This window comes from Prinia subflava, chromosome 4 (genome assembly GCF_021018805.1).
Source record: "Prinia subflava isolate CZ2003 ecotype Zambia chromosome 4, Cam_Psub_1.2, whole genome shotgun sequence".
In the NCBI taxonomy this organism is placed as follows: Eukaryota; Metazoa; Chordata; class Aves; order Passeriformes; family Cisticolidae; genus Prinia; species Prinia subflava.
In genome coordinates this window covers 64,637,902-64,660,580 of record NC_086250.1, presented here as the reverse complement: position 1 = coordinate 64,660,580, position 22,679 = coordinate 64,637,902, and the positions used below count along the sequence as shown (strand labels likewise).

General features: G+C 36.7%; 1 protein-coding gene across 1 annotated transcript in view; it reads left to right on the top strand.

The window, feature by feature from the left end:
• PCLO (piccolo presynaptic cytomatrix protein) overlaps nucleotides 1–22,679 on the top strand; it is a 318,813-nt gene that overhangs the window by 227,242 nt on the left and 68,892 nt on the right. The window contains exons 12-17 of the mRNA XM_063396987.1: nucleotides 10,400–10,508; nucleotides 11,132–11,199; nucleotides 13,712–13,923; nucleotides 18,746–18,796; nucleotides 19,719–19,849; nucleotides 21,472–21,498. Of these exons, the coding sequence (XP_063253057.1) occupies nucleotides 10,400–10,508; nucleotides 11,132–11,199; nucleotides 13,712–13,923; nucleotides 18,746–18,796; nucleotides 19,719–19,849; nucleotides 21,472–21,498 (598 nt within the window). The remainder of the gene's footprint in view (nucleotides 1–10,399; nucleotides 10,509–11,131; nucleotides 11,200–13,711; nucleotides 13,924–18,745; nucleotides 18,797–19,718; nucleotides 19,850–21,471; nucleotides 21,499–22,679) is intronic.

Here is a 22,679-nt window from a genome sequence, read left to right as displayed (position 1 = left end):
TGTTAAATACAGCAGCTATATTTTGTGTGTTTGCCTGGGGAAGAATATTTAAAGGTTTGATGTAAAAAAAGCAGGGATTATTGTTTTATTCTCAAAAGCTGTTTGACACTAATAATTTTAATATTTGACACCTGGGAAAAAGATTCAGACATGTTCGATAGCTTTGGTGAAAGGAAAGATGTCTTAAATGATTAAGCAGTGAAGTGAAAAATCTTTGTCCTTGTTGGCCCACCATATACATTTGAGCTTGAGTCTACAGATAAAATGTCAGTTTAACACTTATATTTGGCAGTTTAAAAAATAATGCTTGCTATCTCACTTGGGTGTATATTTGAAAGAGAATAAGCTGTTGCAATACCCAGTGGGGTTAAAGTGAGGAAGCAGTGCTGAGAATTTGGTAACAGTTCAGTGTTTAAATGTGGTTTTGATGTGTAATTAAAACACTCAAGTTTGAAGAAAGGGGGACAGAGTTTGTCTTAGGGCTAGTGTGCAGTTTCTGAGTGGAGACTGTGACAGCATCAAAGTAGCCAGGCTGATTGCTGCTGTAGTTACAGGACAAGGGGTTGCCTGTTTGGGCAGCAGTTTCTGGTTGCTGTGCAGTGGCAGGAGCAGTGGGTTGAGAACCTGCAGCACCCCATGGTCACAGAACACTCAGGCTGGGCACACATCTTTCCAGCACCTTTCCTATCCGTACCTGCCACAGTTCCATCAAGCCCAGCTCTCATCTTTTGCCCCACCTCAAAACCATAAACATCTCTTAGGCTGTCTTACTCCTTATGGGTTTTGGTGCTGTTTCTTCAGCAGAAGAGCTCCTATGTGCCTTCAGGAGGCTTGAAAGTGAGCCCTGAACTACCAGCCCAGTCCTCCTTGGACATCAGCTGCAAGCAGGGCCTTGCAGGGCACTCTTGTGTCTGTCTTCATGCTTGAGGTAACAGCAATTCTCCCACGAGGAAACTGCTTCCTTGGAGAGGCACAAATCTCATTTCTACAGCTAGAGCTATCAGTCAAGGAATGTGGTATCATAAGTCTGTTTTGCTTGTCTTCTTGGTGCTTACACAATGAATTCAGTACATTAATTGTGATTGTAAGAAACATAAAAACACAGGGACTGGCTGCTAAGAGACCATTTGTTTTAGTGTAGATAATGAGAAGAAATAGCAGCTGCTCCTAATCAGTATGTGTGTGAGCATTCATAGAAGTTGATTAGGTATATAGCTGCCAGATAATCACAATCCCATCTTGCATGTACAGAATAGCTTCAGTAATTGTGCATTCAAATTTCTTTTAAAGAACCTGACAGAGAATGACAAAGGTATGGGTGTAATCCTGCATCATTTGTTTGCAATGCTATTTTGTCATGCATGAATTCTACATTTATTACAATGAACCTATTTGAAGGAATAATGCTACTTCTTTGATCAAGTACTGCAGATCAAATTAGTATAAAGAGATGTTAATAAAAAAATATTCAGTAACAAGTATGTTGAAGATGTGTAAACATCAACAGAATTACATTCTAAGGTAGTGAGGAGAATATTAATTATTTCATATTATTTAATTTGAAAATAAATTTAAATATTTTGTATTTTTATCTTTAGGACAATTTTAGTTGCATATCATGGACTACTCTCACTAAGATGTATGACAGTCATTACAGGGGCTCACTTTCCTTTCTTAATTCATGTTGCAGTTCTATAAGTGTGGTTTTACCCTGGTAGGCAGCTATGCCCCACGCTGCCTTTCTCTCAGTCCCCTGCAGTGAGGTGGGAAGAGATCACCCTATCACATCAAACCCAGTCCAGCCAGTTGAACTGCACTCTTAAGTATGACCATGCACAAGTTTTTATATCTGCATCAATTAGATCTCTCTGATTCTACTCATAAAATCTACTCCCAAAACACATTCAACCAAATCAGATTTTTTTTGATTCTTAGTTCCTAACTCAGATTGTGCAAGGCAATGCTTGAGCTTCCAGGAAAGCTACTTTGGGATCTCTAGTCTTGGCTGACCTGAGCAGCCTTAGCATCATGGGGAAACTTTTTTGCTCTGAATCCAGCACTGAAATTGAACTATCATTAATTTTGCTAATCAGATGTCCCTAAAAATGAACATTGTGCCTACATTTATCATTAAACTTGGAAGAACAAGTAATTATTGAAAACTGAAATCCTGCAGTTTTTCAGCTTTCTGTTAAAATGACTATTAGTTCTAACAGATAATTATTAGTGTCTCTCATTTTTCTAGCACATATGGAACTGGTACTTCTTAAAGTTGAATAATCCTAACCTTTATCACTAAATTCCTGTATGAATGACTTATAGGGGTAGAGAAGTTGGAGAGTTAATACTCAGCCCTTAATAATTCAGAAGTGCTACCTCCTAAAACTCTGTTGTTGGTAAGATTTCTCATGCACTTAGCTAATAGCATTTGTCACTTGGACATCTCAAAGTTAATTATCTTTCCACTGTGCCTTTTAACACATAAAGAAACTGAGGCACAAAGGGACTATTTGGTGTCCTTGTGCTGCTCACCTGGCTGCTTGTAGCAGAAGCAGCACTAACAGCTCAGTCTCTGATGGTGCCCCATTAATTCCCTTCACCAGAATTTCACTATCTTTCAGTTTCTTCTTCTCGTTGATAAAGCACAGCTGTCGGTTTGCTAAACTAAGGAAAAAAAAAGTCCTTTTCATTTTCTAGGACAGATTTATCACTTTAGATGACAAAAGAGGGAATCAGTACACATATTTTTAGGTGTCTGAAAAGTAAATATCTTACCTCACCTTGTATTATGGGCTCTTTTTCTAACCATAAGTGGAAGAAAGTTACCCAAGGGATGTGATTCATCTCATTCCAAGTAAGTGTCAGCTGAGATGAGCCATCCTATGAGGAACCTGCCTCTCTTTATTAATTAGCTGGCCAAAATTCCTAGGCAGCTGCTGAGGCAAGACACGTACCTTTTTACAGTCAAAAATTGGTACATTGACTCTAAGCTCAAAAGAAGGTAAAACCAAAGTATCCATATGCATGCGTGCATGACAGTTTATTCCCCACAGACATACATACTGCTTTTCATTCTCTTTTCTCTATTGTTCTAAGTCTGTTCACAATTAGATGAAGAAGAATAAAAAAAATATAATTCTGTGTATTTTCACTTGTGGTTCCCTTGTGGTTTCACTTGTGGTCTTTTGAACCAGCCAATAATCAAACAAATTTTCTCTGCATACTTTCTGCAGCTATGGACATGTATGTGTCAGAAATTTGTACAAACATACATTTAGCTACTACAAGAGAAACATAGAACATGTTCATTTAAATAAAGTCATTCCAATTACAGAAAAATTTAGCTCAACTTGATTTAGAACACAAACAAGATGATTCAGAGACAATATCATAGATTTACCTTATTGTGAAGATTTACCTTATTGTGAAGAGCATAATTTCCAAAAAAATTTTTTTTTAAGAAAAATTACATGCATTATATGAAAAATAGATACATACAGGAGATGAGAACTGCATAGCATTGGCCAGAAATATGTATTCACTTTCTTTACCTTTCAGGTTACATGACTCTCACAACTGTGATAATAGTGAGTAAATTCTACTTTATATTTGAATAAACACATAGTGTCAGAACTGTAAAATTACTCTCAGAGTACAGAGGATGATTATCAACAGAGTGACTCCTATTAGAACACATCAAGTGAAGATCTCACTCTATTCCATGTGACAGACTGGCATTTTAAGGTCTTCAGCCATTCTCATTAAGGCTTGACTTTTTGTTTAAACAGTGGTGTTTGCTTACTGTGAGTCACAAAAACTTTCTGTCCTTGTCTCTATATGACCTTAAGTAACATTGGCATGCAATACATAACCATGGCCTTTGCTCATTCCTAGCATGCTTTCAGTATTTAAATTATCCTAATAATTCCATTATTTTCTGAATTGGCCCCTGTAGTCCCCCAGGGGTGACATTGCTGGACACCAGCAAGGAATTCACTGAGCAAGGGTTAGACCCCCAGATCTACGTGAGGAGAGCCTCTTCAGGAAGCCCCAAGAGACTCAGCATGTTTAGGTCCTCCTTTAAGAGCAATTTTTCTTTGGCGGGAGTTCTTTCTCTGTTGTACTTTTCAAATATACCCATTCTCTCCCAAGCACCAGGATGTGCATGTGTAATTGGTGTGTCCAGAGAGCAAGGGATGCCAACTGCTGAGTCCACTTCTCACCCTCTGGGTTCACAAGTTGACAACTGTGTGATGGTCTCAGAGATGTGCCTTTTGCACACTTTCAGAAGCAGATAATTATCATTTGTTTCTCTACCTCATACCCCTGTGAAACTCTGGATAATGTTGCTGGGTTACTCTTTGTCCTTTTTTCCTTATCTCAGGGTCTTTGCCTTGTTCTTTATCTTCCTGCCAGTCTTTTTATAGTTTCAGGCTGCACTTTGGTTTAGTCAGTGCTTTGCTAAAGTATGGTTCTGCCTTGTCTTTTTTAATCTGCTTTTCCTTACCTGTGAAACCGCATTTTAATGAGTTAGGATCTTGATGACATGCTAACCTATGCGCCATGAATCACCCTTTTCTTCCAGCAAAATTCTTCTGGGAGTTCTACATACATAAATTCTCAGTCCTGTTTAATTCATGGAATCATAGGATATAATGATAGAATATCCTGAGCTGGAAGGGGCCCAGAAGGATCACAGAGTGTCCCACGCCTGCCCCTGCACAGAGCAGTCCAAAGCACCACACCGTGTGCCTGAGAACCTTGTCCAAATAGTCCTGGCAACCTTGGTGCTGTGACCACTGCCATGAAAAGCCTGTTCCTTTTCCTAATATCCAGCCTAACTCCCCTGACAGAGCTCCATGCCATTTGCTCGAGTCCTGTCACCTGAGAGATCAGTGCCTGCCCCTCCAGTTCCCCTTGGGAGGAAGCTCCAAGGCTGGAGCTCCCCTCAGTCACTTCTGTGGGCAGAACAAACCAAGTGACCTCAGACTCCAAAGACCATTGGAAAATCTTTGAGAAATTAGAAACCTCTCTCTCAATAGAGACCACAACAGAACAATGTTTTATGTAGTCTTTGTCTGGCATGTCTGCTGTAATGATTTATATTCTTAGGCAGAATAGAAACTAGCTAATAAAGAAAGAGTGATTCTTTAGACATGCGCTGTAGCTTCCACAAGAACTGGTTTTTTTGCATCTCATGACATGTGATTCTTGCCCCTGCAAAGGAAAGTTCCAAACCCAAATATCACTCCATTCACAGAAGTAACTGAAAGAATGAAGCCTAACAGAACTGCATTTGTGTAAAGAAGAATAAATTATTCCTCAAAAAGGGAAATTGAAATAAACCTCACTGTATTCGGAATCCACAAATTTAAATATATAATGCAGGCAAGGATATACCAGTTTAAATTCATATCTGGCATTAAACTCCCAGGTAAATGGTTTTAGCTATTTATAATTCATGAAAGAGACAGCAAAGAGAAATTCCTGCAGCCTCATTGTTCACTAATGTTTAGGTGAATCATAAAATGACTTGGAACTAACAGATTTTTCATTTTACCATATATTATTTCTTAATTTAAAAAGTCTGAATTCATACTGCTTTTAAAAGTAGAGGAGTCTTTTCTGAGCACAGCCTAATAATGAAATGTTTAAGAATTCCAAGTCAATTACAGCACTTTACAGGAAGCTCGTTTCTGTAGCAAAATCATTATAATCTCCTCTATGATGTTACTGAAAACAAAGTGAATGCACTCTGCTCTATAGCTTCAGTGGACACTAAGCTGCAAAAAAAGCACTGTTTTTTCTAAAACACTGAATAATTACAATGCACCACAATATTTTATTCAGAATGTTATAATTGATCATCTGTCTGCAACAAAACTAATCTTTGAGGATATAGTAGTAATGGTGAAAGCACTATAAACTTATCAGTTATGTCATACCTATTTTCATAAACAGTAACTCTAAGCTTCATTTAACTTGTCAGAACTTCAGTTAGATCACACAAAAAGAAGCAGATCATCACTTGTTGCTCTAGCAGAGTTCAGACTGATCTATGGAATCATGTGCCAGTACATATCTAAATCTGAAGGCAATGGTGAGGTGTATAGCTGCCAAAAAATGCCAAAATGCCACCTCAAATACAAGGTTAATTTGCTCTGGCCATGCTTTTATGAATTCATTTTATAGTAGTATAACAGCCATGAGGCATAAGAGGGTCCGTTATATATATATATATATTTTTTTTTTTTTACTCAATGAACAACATATCCATTTTTAAGAAATGTTGTCTATATTGTATTATTGTATTGTATTAATTATTGTATTAAGTCGAAAATATTCCGCCTGAGTGTGAATGACGAATGGAAGAGGAAGTTAAGGTATTATTTTCTACAGAAAATAATGAGTTTTGGTGTGATTCATGCCCAGCAGTTTGGGGAAATACATTAACACATTCAATTTCATCAACCTATTTTCAACCATCAAAAAGTTTTAGAAATAAAAGAAAAATAACTGGAGAGCAAAGAACATAAACTAATTTATTGTTGAATGTCAGACTGAAAGTTTATATTGTTTCTCCTTATTCTGAGTGCACATTTAACTTTTACAGCACTATTTGGGATTTCAAAGTCATGTTTTTGAATTTTAATTCTTACATAATATAGAAAGACACTAATATTCACATTTTACTGATTGAAGATGCTAGTTTATAGAGTCTAATTTCATTTTCCTCTGTGAGCATTAGATCAGTGAAAGATGCAATTCAAAGTGACATGTTTATTATGCATAAGAATAAACAATACAAACTTTGAAGAAGCAGAGAATGAACCCCAGCAATCTGAGGGTATAACTATGGTGCAATCAAAATCAGAGGCTGTATTCTAAGACTGTAATATTTAGATATTTTTAAATTCCATTAGGACAGCAGTTCTGAGACTTTAAAATGAATGGAAAACTAATAGGTTTTATATACGAGTTGGAAATAATTGCAAACTCTTAGTGACACAGCAAACAACAGTTTTTCCACTTCTTGGGTGCCTTGGGTCTACTGAATAAGGGAGGCTGCAGTATAACAGTGTATTCAAAATGACTGAGATTAACTTTATAATACTGTACATTATGTTACAAAGGGAATAAAATTCAACAGATGTTCAGTGGTTCGGTTTAATATTTCTGTATTTGAATCAACGATGTCAAGACTCATATCTAGAGAAATCAAATCTTTGGATGATTTTCAGATTCTTTACAATTTCAGCTTTATTCATGCGGTTAGCTTATGTCTGAAAGATGAGCCTGAAGAGGAGAGAAAATATTAGAAATCATGTAAGATGGGTGAAAACTGAGATATTGTGCTTTCCAATTGACAGAAACTCTAATATAAAGACCTAGTCTATCTGCATATTTTGTAATTTGTTTTGTGCTGTTTTATCAATAGGAATGTTACATTTACCACCACATTCAGTTAAACAGTACAGATTTATCAGCCGGGTGATGGAATGAAAGATATATTTATTGAGAGTGTGGGAGCTGATATTGCTAAAAATAAGTTGTTGCTCACCCAATAAGATAATAATGAAAGAAAGATGATAGAAGAAAATATGTATTTGGGCAATTACTAGTACTTCCTCAATCATAATTTCCATGGAGCAATGCAAGTTTTCTCATCTTCTTATTTTTTTGGAATTTTTACCTACTGAACTGGTGACTTGAAGCATACAAACTTCTGAAAATGTGACTTTCATGTCCTGACTACCAAAGACCAGTGACAGAATGTGACTGATATTAGAAAAAAAAAATTACTTTTGTGATTTCTCAATACTTTTTTTTCCTCTTTTTGTTAATTAGACTTACATTCCTTCTAAAGGTTTCCTTTGTAACATTATCCTTTTTTTTTAACAAAATTTGTATAGCAGTTGCATGCTGAGAAAAGAGAAATCAGCTTCTTCCCTACATTTTTTTTAGACCCCAGGGCTATAAGTGTGATTAGTTCAGTCTTGTTTAAATTACTTGATTTTAAACATTCATGGATCCACAAGGCACACAATAAAAAGAAAATACCCCTGTACTGACAGCCTAAATAGATCTCTGTGTTAGCTAAGGCTGTAGAAATTCCATTTCCTTTCAGTTTGTTGCTTTGTTCATGTGTGTGTGCCCCTTCTGACCGAGTGAGTGACTGCAGTGCAGTTGCACACGCTGTTGAAACTCTCAGCAGTGGAAATCACACTTGGTTTCCAAACCCTGGCACTGCAGTGGTGCAAGACTTTTTAAAGCACTTCCTGCTAGTCTTTTAAATTAAAGTGAGTTGTTGATGATATCCTTACTGCTCCCTTGTTAAAATTTCTTCTGAAGCCATACCAGCAGGCTGTGATAAACCCAGGACAGTGGCTCAAGTAGCTCAAAGTATTTTGTCGATAAAACTTCTTTTTTCCTTTTTTTTTTTTTTTTTTAATAAAAGGATGTTAACTGGTCTCTCAAATATCTAAATCTTTCAACTTTTGTTCTTGCTCTTTGCCACTACCTGGAAGTTGTGGTTTTGCTTGTCTTGATCATGTAGTTCATAATGCCATACATTACATGCTATGCCATGATGCCATTATGAGGACACACATAAAAAAAAAAAAAAAAAAAATTCAGTTACTTCTTTTCTAGAAGCCTAAAGACCAGGCTTGTGTGTTTATATTTGTGCGACTGAAAATCAGGGGGAAATGAATTTTCTCATAATTACTCTTGCTTTATTCCAGAGGAACTGAGTTTAAAATCAGATCTGCTTTAACAAGCAAAAGCAAGATCATGTTTTTGAGTCATGACTGGTAAATGAAAGGGGCTAAATTTTAGGAAAAAAAATCTATTTTGACATTAGACAGCTGGCTTTGCTGCCTTCTGAACATTACTTTTTAGTCATTCTGTGCAGTTTGTTTTTCTGTAAACTACAAGCAAAATGATAAATTCTGGCTGACACCAGTTATGAGCAATTGTGATATTTCAACTCCTAATTCATGGAATCATGTGGAAAATTTTGGGATATAAATGTGTATGTTTACTTCTCATATTCTTTCATTGTCAAATAATTTAGTCTGATATATTCCTGAAATTTTTTCATTATATTTTATTTAGCAGCATGCTTTTCTATGAGTTTATCTCCACATTTCACTTCATTATTTTTCCCATTTGTTATCTGCAACAGCACAAGATTTTGAGATTAAAATATGACCCAGGTGAAGACTTGGTTTTATCTGTGTAAGTGGTAGCAAGCTAAGTGTTTGTGGTTTTCTTTGCTGTGTGGGTGATGTGGTTTTCAGATGTTTTGTAATGCATTGCTTTTAGTGAACTATTAATAATTCACTATCTTGTCCCATTTAGCAATTTTTTCCCACTAGAGCCTGAGGCTTGGATTTTGACACTTGTACATTGGTGAGAAGTTAATCTGTTTGGAGTCTTCCTTATGACTAATTCAAACCATGAACCCAGTTCTCAGAACCTTAGTTGTAAATCCCAGATATGAATCTAGGGTTTGCTTTGTGTAAGCATTTCACTTTAACCAAAAGATTTCTCATCTTATCAGAATATACCTCACATGATTTATAGAGGGATTGACTCTGCAAATACCGAGCAAAAAACGTCCTTATATAGATTCATTGAACCACACTGAGTCTCCTGACTCAGTCCTGGGACACTTGGAAGACACAGCAGATTAGATCAGTATTCAGTATTTTTCAGCCTGATTAATATAGTTCTGTTTATATCCTCCACAATGAAGTATATTCTTCTGTTTTGTCAAATTTTTTATGAGAAAAGATACGGAAGAAAAATCTAAACCTGAATACTACCAGGCTGATGTTTGAAATGTGGAGGCACATTTTTTTCACTAAAATCAGTTTGTCCAACAGCCTTCACTTTTTTGTATTTTTCTAAGTGACAAAGAAAAGAAAACATATTTGAATTATCCAATCACATCCACAAATTAATTCCATTCTGAGGCTCAGCTTCTTAGCAGCAATTTGTCACTACAGGAAACAGTTATCTTCCAAGACCATGGCTGGCCAGGAAATGCCTGATATAGGGAATGTTTTGGTTTCTTGCCATGCTGGTAGGTGTGCATGTTTTTGATACTGGAAAATTTTTTCGATATCATGTAACCCAGACTGTGGAGAGTGCATGTATACTTTGAATCAGAGAGAATTAATCTCCTGTCTTGTTTCAGCAGGTAAGTTATAGCTGAAGGGACAATAACATTCAACAGTGTGAAGTGAAAGGGCTTTGCTAATGTCTTGTGCCATTTGAACAACATTCACTAAATGTCACATCAAATTGCCTTGTCAAAGCAAGGCAAGAAGGATCTATCTGATGCCTTTGTCAAAAGCTGAGCCCTTGACCTCTTGCTGTTTTCCCTTCTTAGGAATGCAGGTGCTGGAATGGAATGGCATCCCCTTGACAGGGAAAACTTATGAAGAGGTCCAGAGCATTATTATTCAGCAGAGTGGGGAAGCAGAAATATGTGTAAGACTGTGAGTTTTTCCCCATCTTTCTGTTTCCATTTCTTTTTGGCTTTTCATGGCTTTTGATTTTTTTTTTTTTAATTTTTTTTATTTTAATTTACAGTTGTTAAGGTGGAACCTTTGTTAACACAAAGCATCAGTGTAATAATAAGCAAGAGTTCACTGTGATTGTGGGAGATCTTTTTGTTCTGTTTTTCCTCTTAAAGTCAGAAGGAGAGATAAACTGAATCAGATGCTAGTAATTATGCTTTTATAAACAATGATAACTCCATTATCAGGTCACAATCTCCTCTCATGACAAACATACAGTTCACTGAATTTACTGGTGTTAGAAAAAGAAGGTAATTTAGCAATAACTTGACTTTTAGTGAAATCGGTACCCTTTAGATGAAAGTCATTTAAGCATCATGAGAAATGCATACACTTGCATTAAATCCATTAAAGATTTCACCTTAAAAGAAGCTTTTCTTCTCAGCTCTTTAATAGCATTGCAAATATATATCAGCTAAGAAGGGACCATGCTTGGGAGCTGCTTTCTGTCATGAACCACTATTCATTTACCTACTTAATACAATAATGAGGGTATGAGGAAAGAGTTTCTTTTGTCTCAGGCTTCTAATTGCTTTCTTTAGGGACCTGAACATGCTCTCGGACTCTGAGAACCCCCAGCACTTGGAGCTGCACGAGCCAGTAAGGGCAGGTGAGAGACAAGAAGTTGCTTTGAGATTGTAGGACTGGATAGCAACTGAAAATTGGGTGTGATATAAGCTAGGATGTTATAATTGTAAGTTCTGGTGTTACATCCCAAATATTGCCATGGGTAGAAAGGGGAACAAGCCTTATACAAAAAGTCAAGATGAGGGGATTGAGTGCACCCTCAATGAGTTTGCAGACAACACCAATTTGGGCAGGAGTGTTGATCTGCTGCAGGGTAGGAAGGCTCTGCAGAGGAATCTGGGCAGGCTGGATTGATGGACCAAGGCCAACTGCATGAGATTCCTCAAGACAAAATGTCAGGTCCTGCACCTGGGTCACAACAACCCCAGACAGCCCTAGAGGCTGGGAGCAGAGTGGCTGGAAAGATGCCCAGAGGAAAAGGACCTGGGACTGCTCAATACTGTAAACTTTACGTGTAATATATATTGTTGTACTTTTTCCTGCTGTTGCCCCTAAAGTTTACTTTTCCCAGCCCCTGGGTTTGCCCCTGTCTCAGTACCTGGCCATGAGCTGCTGGTGTCCCCAGGGCCTCGTCTGCCATCCTGTGTCCAAACCTTGCAGAACTCTGCATTCACCCCAGGCCCCTGCTCCTATAAATGGAATTATTAATCTGGAGTCATACATACTTCAGTCTGCACAGTGCAATTACAGCTGTGCCTTTCTATATCAAAATAATTAAGCATGGGCAATGTACAACACCACTGTACAAAGTGAAGTGTAACTCAGACAAATTTAGGTTGTAGCCACCTGGTCTTTAGGCAGGTTGCTGTTGCAGCCCTGAGGCTAAAACAAAGCTCCAAGCAAACTGCAGCAAGTCCAGATAACACACAGGTCCTAAGGCCAATGTTCATAGAAGCATAGAATTGCCACTGTTGGAAAAGACCTCGATGAAAATACCTGTTAGCTTAATACAAGGTTTGTGAGCTGCTATAAGTGGTGAAAAAAGCAGTATTTACTGGATACAGGGATGCAATAGCAAGCAGTCAATTTTGTTACGTGAGTTCTGAAATGGCAGTGCCTTTGGGGGGATTTCCTGCTGTCCAATCAATACCACAACTGCAGGCTTCAGTCATTGTATCAGTCATATCTAAGCTAACTTTGAATGTACATCCACAACCTTACTCATAGTGCAGCCCCTCAGCAAGCTCAGTGCAGATAAGGATTGCTTCACTCACCATTCCATGGTCTACTCTGGGTTCTGTGGGTTTGTGGCTGCTCTTTTATCTATCAATACCTAAATTACCTGGATTGAATTCTCCATTTTTTAACCATGTAAAATTTCCTAGCTATTAATATACTTACCATCAAGCTACCTTTAGTGGAAAATTGATGTTGTTGATAATAATTGAAAGCAAAGACTAAGTATGACAGAGCTTTGAAGCAGAGCTACCTTCATTTTTTTAATTTATGAACAGAACAACACCAAAAGCATTGAAAGACACTGAAATCAGTTTTGGAAAGGACAAAAACTAGAATAAAACAGCTTTTTTATTAATGAAGAAAACTCAAAATGAGAAGGAACAGAAATAAAGAAAATTGTTCCATTCTTGCAGGCATGCTTCCTGCTAGTCTGGCAATCTTCAGTGGTTTCTAAGTTGGAACAACTCTTGGAGCTCCTGCCATTACCTCTGAGGTTTGGCAAACTGTTTGTGCTTTAGAAAGGAGCAATCTCCATTTTCTCTGAAAGGAAAATGAATTAGCCAGGCAGGCAGGATAAGGCTAAAGTCCTGTTTTAAGTCTCATACTTCTGAGAACCTGGGAACCAAGCTGTGCCCAGAATCCTTTTAATTCTGCTCAGTCTAGCATATATGAAACTTACTTGTCTTCATTTCTGTGTTAAATAGAAATTGCTGTCTCGAAAGGGTAAATTCCTCCCACTCACTCTTTTGCAGCAGGGAGGGCAAGCAGACTCCTACTGCAGATGCCTCCCAAAGGTGTGAGTAATAAGGAAAGATGAATCAGGGTGTTTAGCCTTCTTTTGTTTACAATTTTTCTTCTTTGATTAATTTGTGATAGTAAATTTTTGAGGCTTTTTTCTCTTTGTTTTTGTACAAATTATCTCAGGAGCAGTTCTGTTCAATGTCCAGTTGATTTTAAAAAGTTAAAATGAGATTTAAACCTTTTACAAGAAAGTAAAGTAAAATTGGACCAGTTTCAAATAGCACAGATCAGTCTTTAAAACTGTAATTTGCATCATTTTGATTCAACATGATCAGCAAAGCCTGTTTTTCTTCACCTAGAAGTACTTCTTCAGAAAGCTTTTTAGGTAAAGAGCACCAGTAAGTAGCACCAGCACAGAAAGATTGGAATTGGGACGTTGATATGGTGGGAGAGATGATTATTTTTCATAGGATGCCTTTTGCATCTTCCAAGTATGTTTGATGACAGTTGCAGATGACATGAAAATTTGTAAGGATTGTTATGCTGTCCCTGTACCATGGCAAGATGGATTTGGATGTGCTGTACCAATATAAAACTCTCTTGCTTTAATCCAGTAGATAAAGCGAGGTCCCCAGGGGTTGATCCCAAGCAGCTGGCTGCAGAGCTCCAAAAGGTTTCTCTACAGCAGTCGCCTCTGGTTGCTTCTTCAGGAGTGGAAAAGGGATCTCATGTCCACTCTGGAACAACTTCTGCCACCTCCAGTGCTGTTCCTAGCCCTGGTCAGCCTGGTTCTCCCTCCGTGAGCAAAAAGCGGCACAGCAGCAAGGTAAGAAATTTCCAAGTTACGGAACAAGAACATTTTAGTGACAGGAAGAAACTGCCTGTTTACCTTCTTTAGTGCAGCAAGAAATCCCAGCACATCTTGGAAAACTCATTTCCTGGATAACAATGAATATTACTGTTAAGATATTGAATCTGGACAGAAAGAAAGATGATGTGATTTATCCAAGAGATTTGTCCCTCTCAATTTTTTTTAAATTTAATATTCTTGTTTCTAAACAAAATAACTGCCCTTTACAGCCTTTGTTGCTTTTGCTTTTTAAGTGTATCCTACATGGTGGTGAGGTACTCTTTCCACTAAAGAAGCTGATAGTACCAAGACCATCATTTCCCACTCTATACTACTGCTTAAAGTGCTACAAGCTATGAATAATCATAGCAATTGTAAGTCAGTCTCTGACTTACAAAATTTAGCATTAAAACATGTTTTGTCACTAGCTAATTCCTGTGAACTTGCCAAGCATAATTTCTCATTTTCTTTGCCACTTCCTGTCTGTTCCTCAGCTGAAGTTCTTCTTGTGTATCTACACACCTAAAAAGGGAAGAGTGGAAATTCAGCAGCATTTTTTCACAGTTGAAACTGAAAACTAGATTATAAAGTAATCTGTCACATTTTTGCATTTTGTGTTAAAAAAGTCAAGACCTGAAGTGAAACTCAGTTCTGTGCTTAACCAATTTGCAAGAGTGCTGATTGCTATCCTGAATATCCAGCTTCTGAAGCAATGCTTCACATTGCAAACTAAGTGCTTTCTAAACATTTATTACTCTGCACCTTTATTCCTTTTGGGGACTGTCAGGTTCCTACTGGGTTATAGTTATGTTTGTATTTTTATGCAGCTGAAACTTTGCTTCTGATTTGAACAGGTGAATTAGGTACTGCACAAACCAGAACCAGTAAATGCTGTCTGCTCATTTCAGACAGTTTTTTTGATACACCAACAAAACTTTTGTGTGACAGAAAACACAAACATCTTTTTCATCCAGCAGTTTGGTACAAACTGGGAAGATATTTATTGATCAGTTTGGTTTGGGTAGTAATTCTGTCTTGCCACAATGACCATGGACTTGCTTCAAACTAATTCAGGTCTGTGATGCAGAATTTAAATCCATATACCAGTACTTCCTGGACCTAACTTCAGGGATGTGGCAGAATAGCTTAACCCTTAGGTCAAGTTACATTCACCACAGCATACTCTGGATATTGTCTACATTTACATATGAACTAGTTTGCCATGTGCATGATTTTTGCCACTGAGGATAATATGTTTCTGAAGTACAGTTCCTGAGACTGGGTGAAAGCTGCCATCACAGTGCAGGCAGAGGGCACAGTACACATGCCATCATCTACACAGAAACGTAGAATCACACTCCTGAATTCACAGTGTATGGAGATCCAGAAGTCCTTGCTGTGCAGCATATCCTGGAGAGGTGCCTCATTCTGTCCACTTGAGGAGACTGGGTTCCCAGCTTTGGCACTGTACCAGGTCACCTAAAGTTAGATGCATAAATTTAATTTCCTGCTTCAAAAGGATTTAGGATTCTTTTATGAAAATTCAGCTGTAGGCTTATAAAGATGAACCAAAAAAAAAAAAAATAGAACTAATGTCTTTATGTAGGAGATGCAAAAGTCAGAACTAATCAGGTAAATATTTAAAATGTTCTTTCCTTGTTTTGTGAAAATCATGTTGAGAAGCATTTCTTTCATAACAAGCATAGCTCTTGTTGACTTGCATAGTTTCTGTTCATTGACTTCAGGCCAAGTTTATAATGGTGTTGAGCTCTGTTAGAAGAGAAAGCTCATCCTTTCTGGAACTGCTCTTTGCCTTGGGCTGACAACGTTTCTAGGCAGTCCTGCCAAAATATCATGACAGACTAAATAGCCAAACTGCCTAGTTGTTTTTGCAACTGTTTTTATTTTTAGCAAGTACTTTTTAAAAGATTTTTGTGTAGAATATACACTCTAGAAATGTTGTAGTCTCTGCCATATTCTGGAGTGCAAATTTTCTCATATTTAATGTTACTACAGAAGCTGATAGAGCATCGAAGCCTGGCATTTACCAGTTTCACCTCTTGGTGATCACAGCCTGTGTGAGCAGGTGTGATGGCATTACAAAGCACCATCTCTCACACAGGGAGTGTGAGTGCATGCAGGACTATCACAAGTATTAGACTGAAATTAGATTAGCCACCATAGGAGAGACTTAACACTTGGAAGCCTTGACCTGACAATATCTTGTGCAGGCCTGTCTCTTTCCTAGTGTAAATGTATGATTGTTCTATGGTGCAGATTACATCCAGGATATAAATGTCCTATAGGAACATTTAATATGAAGAATAGATTGCTTTTTTTCCCTAAATCCTCAGATCTTAAAAAAGTCAACTGTGAAATACTTCCCCTCTTTACAAATTAAGCCTCACTGAGGCCATGATAAAGAAAGATACTTGTTTGCAACTCTACCTCTCAATATGGAACCAGCTTCAAAATTGGCTCAGCTCTGAGCTGGGGATTAGACCTTGTCAGGTCTCTTTCAGCCTAAATTATTCATGTTTCTTTAAAATATATGGATAATTCTTCATGATGAGTTTTAAATCTGCTGACATCAGAGAAAACAGAATATTTAATGTATTGAATCTCAGCTTTGTAAATGATACAGAGATCAAACAATTATATAGAAACATAAAAGTGCACATTTATTTTTATAGACTCCACTTTACAAACTACACCTTAACCACCTTTGGAAGTCTCAATACAAATTCATCATGCCCATTCCCTTCTCTATGAACTCCTTCTACATTATCCATACTTATACATTCCATATTCGATGACATTCAGAGTGAACAAACTCATTATTCTTGCTATTCCAGCTCATGAAAAATGAGAGTATTTAGACTATCTGGCAGCAATTTCTTAGCCACAGCAAAGCTAGCTCCATGTTATTTTTGGTGTTGTCAGTATTGTCAATGCTAGTGCAGCCTGAGGTCAGAACTATTAAGTATAATAAAATCCATTTGTAGAGGTAAAGTATGAGCAATATGAACCGTTAATGCCCTACTTTGAAAGACTGCATGATGCTCAGGTAGCTCCCTGTCTTTGGCAAAAGTGAAATTCACTCTCTGAATAGTCTTGTCAAGGACCTACCAAGTTTTAGGAGTATTTTGTTATCAATCTAAAATTACATTTCAGTTTCAGAACATTTTATAGACCTCTGATGACTTATTTTAGCTGTTGGGTGGATTAAACTTCTTTAAAAGCTTTGTAAGCTACCACGAGAAGCTGATTATAAAATTTTTCATGAGAATTATTTTTCAGATGCAAATGCATTTCCAGACAAATCAAGTTTTGTTTGGTTTTGCTTTTTGTTTTTTGGGTTTTCTGGTAAAGCTTGTATTTATAAAGAAACACATCTAGAAGGCAAGGTAAAGCAGTGAACTAAACAAGAATAAGGCAACACAAGACAGAATATATCCATATAACAGGCAGACTTGGGCTAGTTTTCTCCTGTGTTTTCACTGTGTTTAGCTGGGATTTTTCTGGTTAGTTGTCACCTGTAGGTCTGACTGATTGAAAGGATGTTTCTCTAACACATCTGAAACAAACCCAAAAAGGGTAGTTTCTTCAATACTCACAACAAACCTGAGAAGGGTAATGCATCACTTTAACTTTGTTCTGTGGTGCAGGAAATGTGGGCACTTCATTGGCCTGATTTAAAGCAGTTGTGTCCAACACCCTAAAAGAGGCTTGAGGGGTTTTCTTGGAGTGTAGGGCAGCACAAAAGAGGTAAGTAGGTTTTCCTCTTCTCAGAAAGTGGTAGAAATACAAATTACATGGAATGATGTCAGGCAGCTGCTCACATCTGGAAGACTAGGAAATGACAGCTTCCAGACCAGTCTCCAGAGAAAAGCAAGTTTGTCCCCTTTGCACCCTTTGTTTTCTGCTGCATCAACCAAGGAAGCAGATATAGAGAGAATGCAAAAATATTCAAATCCCACCACTGAAACAGAGTTTTTGTGTTTGACTGATGGCTTGCAGATTAGAGGTTGGGCCAGAGTGGCTCGAGGCCACCAACATTTAACAGAACAGCACATTTTTGTGAGTTCAGGATTCAAATCAAGTGGTGATATTATTTTCTACTAACAAACAGGAGGAAAAAAAAAGGCAGAGAGAAGCATTAAAGATTTGATTGTTTTTTGTCAAAAATCCTAGACAAGTTTAATGATAAAGGAGAGAGGGAAGTGAGGACAGAAAATTTAAATTTCGTGTCACAAAAAGTGTGGGGAGGAATTTGAAGATGAAATATTGTAGCTGAATTGACTATCAGAAAACACAGAATAAAGTGAAAGACATTGCAATTGTGTAATCCACTGATACACATCACAGTTTTAGTACCATTTCCACTCCTCCTACCCACTTTCACCTGAACTCAGTTTAAATTAGAGTAACTTTTGCCTCTCTCTGCCTTTCCCATATTGACAGAAATATACAGCTGTGTTTCTTTGGCATGGTCCTTTCTTTCTCTTGGTAGCATTCATGTTTGTTAGACAGGGTTTATGCTATGGGTTTGTTTCTCCCCATGCCTCCTTGTCTGCTCAGACTGTAAAGATTTGGTGTTGAAATTGTTTGATTCCATACCTGCATAAAGACTGATCCAAATGGCTGGGGACTTTAAGTGCTGTTGAAATATATAACCATTAGTTTTAACTGTAACAACTGAAGACAGGTGTTTTTTTAATTTTTGGCAATACAGCGGTATAAACCACAGCTGTTAAAAAAGTTAACTTTGAAAATCTATGTATTTTTAATCTGGCAGCCCACAGAAATGACAAAGTCTGCTTCCCATCCAATCACCGGAGAAATACAGGTAAATATATAGTTTTTGCTGTTTAAATTGTTGTTGATATTGGCTGTGTTTCTTCTGTGAAATAAGTTTGCAGAAAACTATCTCCATCAACTTATTTTTTATTCAACTCCAATCCCTTAAAATGTCACTAATGTAAGTCAGTGCTTGATTTTTGCACCCGTCTTTAATGTTGGATTATGAAATACAGCCGGAAGAATGGAAAATGCTCCTGTGGGAAAATGTTCCCAAAGGGACTAAAAAGATATTTAAATTGATTCTAATCCTTAATCTTTGGCCACGTATTTTTTTCTTAGAAATTCCCAGTCTGTTTATGTGGAAGCAAAAACTGCTGTGAGTTTCATATAGTGCAGTGTATTTATTTCCATGCCATACCAATGTTGATGGTTATCCCTTATGTAAATTGAATGTAGCCTTTTAAAACACTCAAAAAGAGAATAGCAGAACAACTGAAGCCCAACTTCCTATAGATTTCTGGGTTTTTTTTTTTTCTCCCTTGATTAACCTTTCTGGTTTTTGTTTTGGTTTGGCTTTTTTCCCTCTTGATTCACCTCTCTCTTCTGTGTTAGTACTAAGAGTCTTTCCATGGTATTATAACATCCTTGTCAGGCTTGGCCTCCAGGTAGATTGGACGTGTGTAGTTAACACTCAATAAACTGCCTGTTGTTCAGAATAATATCAAGGGTTCAAACTTCCTTTGCTTTTTTCTGATTGGAATATGGATGTTTCTCTTTATTTCAAGGTCCAATGTGATGATCTAGCATCTCAGTCTAGTCAGGAGAGAGACAAAAACTTCTGAAATGTGTTTATTTGGAGGGAACATCGAGGTCTAAAACTCATTTTATTCAAAGGGTTTAGGAGATGTTGAATCACTCAGAAAGTAAAAGTAACAAATAACCTTACTGTGTTTTAATGTATTCACTAGCTTCAAATCAACTATGACAAACACCTTGGCAACCTTATCATCCACATCCTTCAGGCAAGAAACCTTGCTCCCAGAGACAACAATGGTTATTCGGACCCCTTTGTTAAAGTTTATCTTCTTCCAGGGAGAGGGTAAGTGTAGGACAAATTTTAACCTGAACTTTCTTTTAGTTTAGGTTTGCTATGTGTCATTAATAAACAGAACTAAGAGTTATTGCTATAGAAAATCCAGGTGCAACACCTGCAAAAATGGTGGATTTTTTATACAGGGTCAGATCCTATTCCCAGGAGAATGTACATACTTTGCTAATGACCTTAGGAACTTTATTATCATTCCTGTAGCTATATGGGTGTTTTTTCATGTTTCCTTTTAAAAATTACATGTAAAAAATATTTAAAATAACAACAGTCCCATGGAAATGTACTAAATAGATGCAATACTTTCTGTAATATATAAAGCTGCATGTCAAGTTTAGGATGGAATGGTTGCTTCAGCTCAAGACAATTTGAATTTAGGATTGATTTGCAAACAAGCAAAATTAAAGTACCTGAGATAGATTTAAGGTTACAAATAATAGAAAAGCCAAGAATAATAGAAAAGCCAAGAAATACTGGCCAGAAAACAATCTCTCCATATATATTTTACGGTGCTTTTTTTTTTTTAGAGTGAAGATATGGTTTTAGAATTACCTCTAATTTTGTACCTAAAGACTATACAAGTCACTAATCACTTTTTCACAGATCATTGATTTTTTTGATGCTGTAATTGCAAATAGCTCATTATTACTTCCTTTAAAAGATGTGTCTCTATCAGCAATATTATAACTATTTTTTTGTCCCTAATGTTACAAATGTCATATGTATGTGAAGAATGTATTAGAATACACGGTTATAATAATGCTGCTGACTTCAGTGGCACAATAGATATATTTAAAATTAAGCTGATGGATCAGACTCTATATTGCAAAGGCAGATTCCTGCAAACTCCCCTGCTTGTGTAATAATACTCATACTAAATGACTCTTGGGATAGAACAATGCTCACAAAAATCTGTATTTCTGTTCTACTTAAACTATCAGGAGAGTGGATGCTCAGGTCACAGTTCACCATCTGGTGTATGGGCAAGCACCACTAAATGCAAGAGTGTTACAAATAAAGCCACTCATTTTCTTTTGTAGCTTGCTAATTCCAGCTATTCAGTATTCAATATTGTTCAGTGACACTGGGCCGAAAAATATTAATGAATATAAGGGGAAGAGGTGCTAAAGCTTGAGAACTTTTTAAATGCACCTAAGACTCTTGTAAAATGTCAAATCAGTCTTAGTGGGAATTTTGCAGGTATATTCACTAATATAGAGATAAGGCTTTGAACTAAAGGCATGTTCATCCAATAACACATCATTTTAAACTTGTTGCCAAGTTATGAAGAATTGGATTTTAGTTTTATTTGGGTTTATTATTTTAAAACCTGCCACTGTTACAGTTTTGCATGTAACTTGGGCCTTGAGGGAATAATGAAAATGAAGAGCATCTTAAAAGACACAGATTTTTTTCTGAAAGTAAAAACATGGGTTGCTAATGAATAACTTTTATTTTCAGTTCATGCTAGACTTCTTATTCTTCCTAATGTCTCTATTTCCTTTGATTCTGATACTAGACACTACCTAATATTCATGCTTTCTTCCTTCTCTGTTCTCATTTTCTCTTGCACTGCTTCCTCTGTGTTCCTAACTCTGTAAATTCTGGATATGCAGACAAGTCATGGTTGTCCAAAACGCCAGGTAGAGTGTACTATCTTCTAACTTTATTCTTTCATTTTTTGTGTGCATGAATGGGACAATGAACCTGTACACTGAACTACAGATTTCTCTTGAGTTCTGATGGCATGAAACTGTGGTATGGTTTTGTTTTTCATTTACTGATTAGTTCATTTCCAGGAGCTGGAAACAAGTAGTTAACGATCCTTGGTGCAGTACTATTCTAAGGCCAAATTCTGATGAAAAGCAAAACGTCTTTTGAGTCCTGGAATAATTTAGTTCAGAGATATCTAAAACTTCATTCTCACTCACTGAAAGTTGAAAATTAATTGACTGTGAACTTGTGTCAAGATTTTGAATGGTGTTACTGCCAAGAGAAACAGGCTCTGTTTGGTAAAGAAATAGAATATATTTCTCTATTTACCTTGCATATACACATATGCAAGGTAAATAGAGAAAAGACATTATAGACATTAAAACTAGGTATAATTCTAGATAATTCCCCAGATGGACAATTAAATCTGCTTGACCACATATGTTGTTATTTGTGGTAAAAAAACTAAAAATTAATTATTGAAATTAGGAGTGCTTTGTTTGTCCTGGAAACATAAGACAAAGTTCAATTCTCAAGACATGGTAATATCAGCCCAGGCTAAATACATAAGAAATATTCCAACTCCAATTATATATTTTTTTAAAGTAATAACCTGACTAAACAAGTGAGCAGATTAATTCCAATAAACAGATTTCTATTGTCTGTTTCTTTTTTAACCACTAAACTTATTTAATTAATATGCTAAAATTACACATTTCATTTGTGTATTCTATTACACTTTTTAACACAGTTATTCTATTCTGCTTTTTTCATTGTACTTAATACACTGTATTATATATTAATAAATTAGTAATTAAGGAATCAGAGAGAAAATACAAATAAAAGAGATATGCAGTTTGTATCTTTTCACACAGTATACTCTTTGAATTTCAAATGCAAATTATTTCATATTTAGTGACATAGCAGTGACTGGTTTAATAAATGCATTTTAATAAAGTATCTTCATCTGTTAATCTGTTAATTGTTAATCTGCTAATTGTTGGGGGGAAGGTGCATCAGGGGTATGAAGATTTAATGTGGTGGCCAGAGGCCTAGAAACCTTCACCTGCCATCCAGCTTAGCCTGGGTCTGCTCCTCCCTAGAAGAGGGC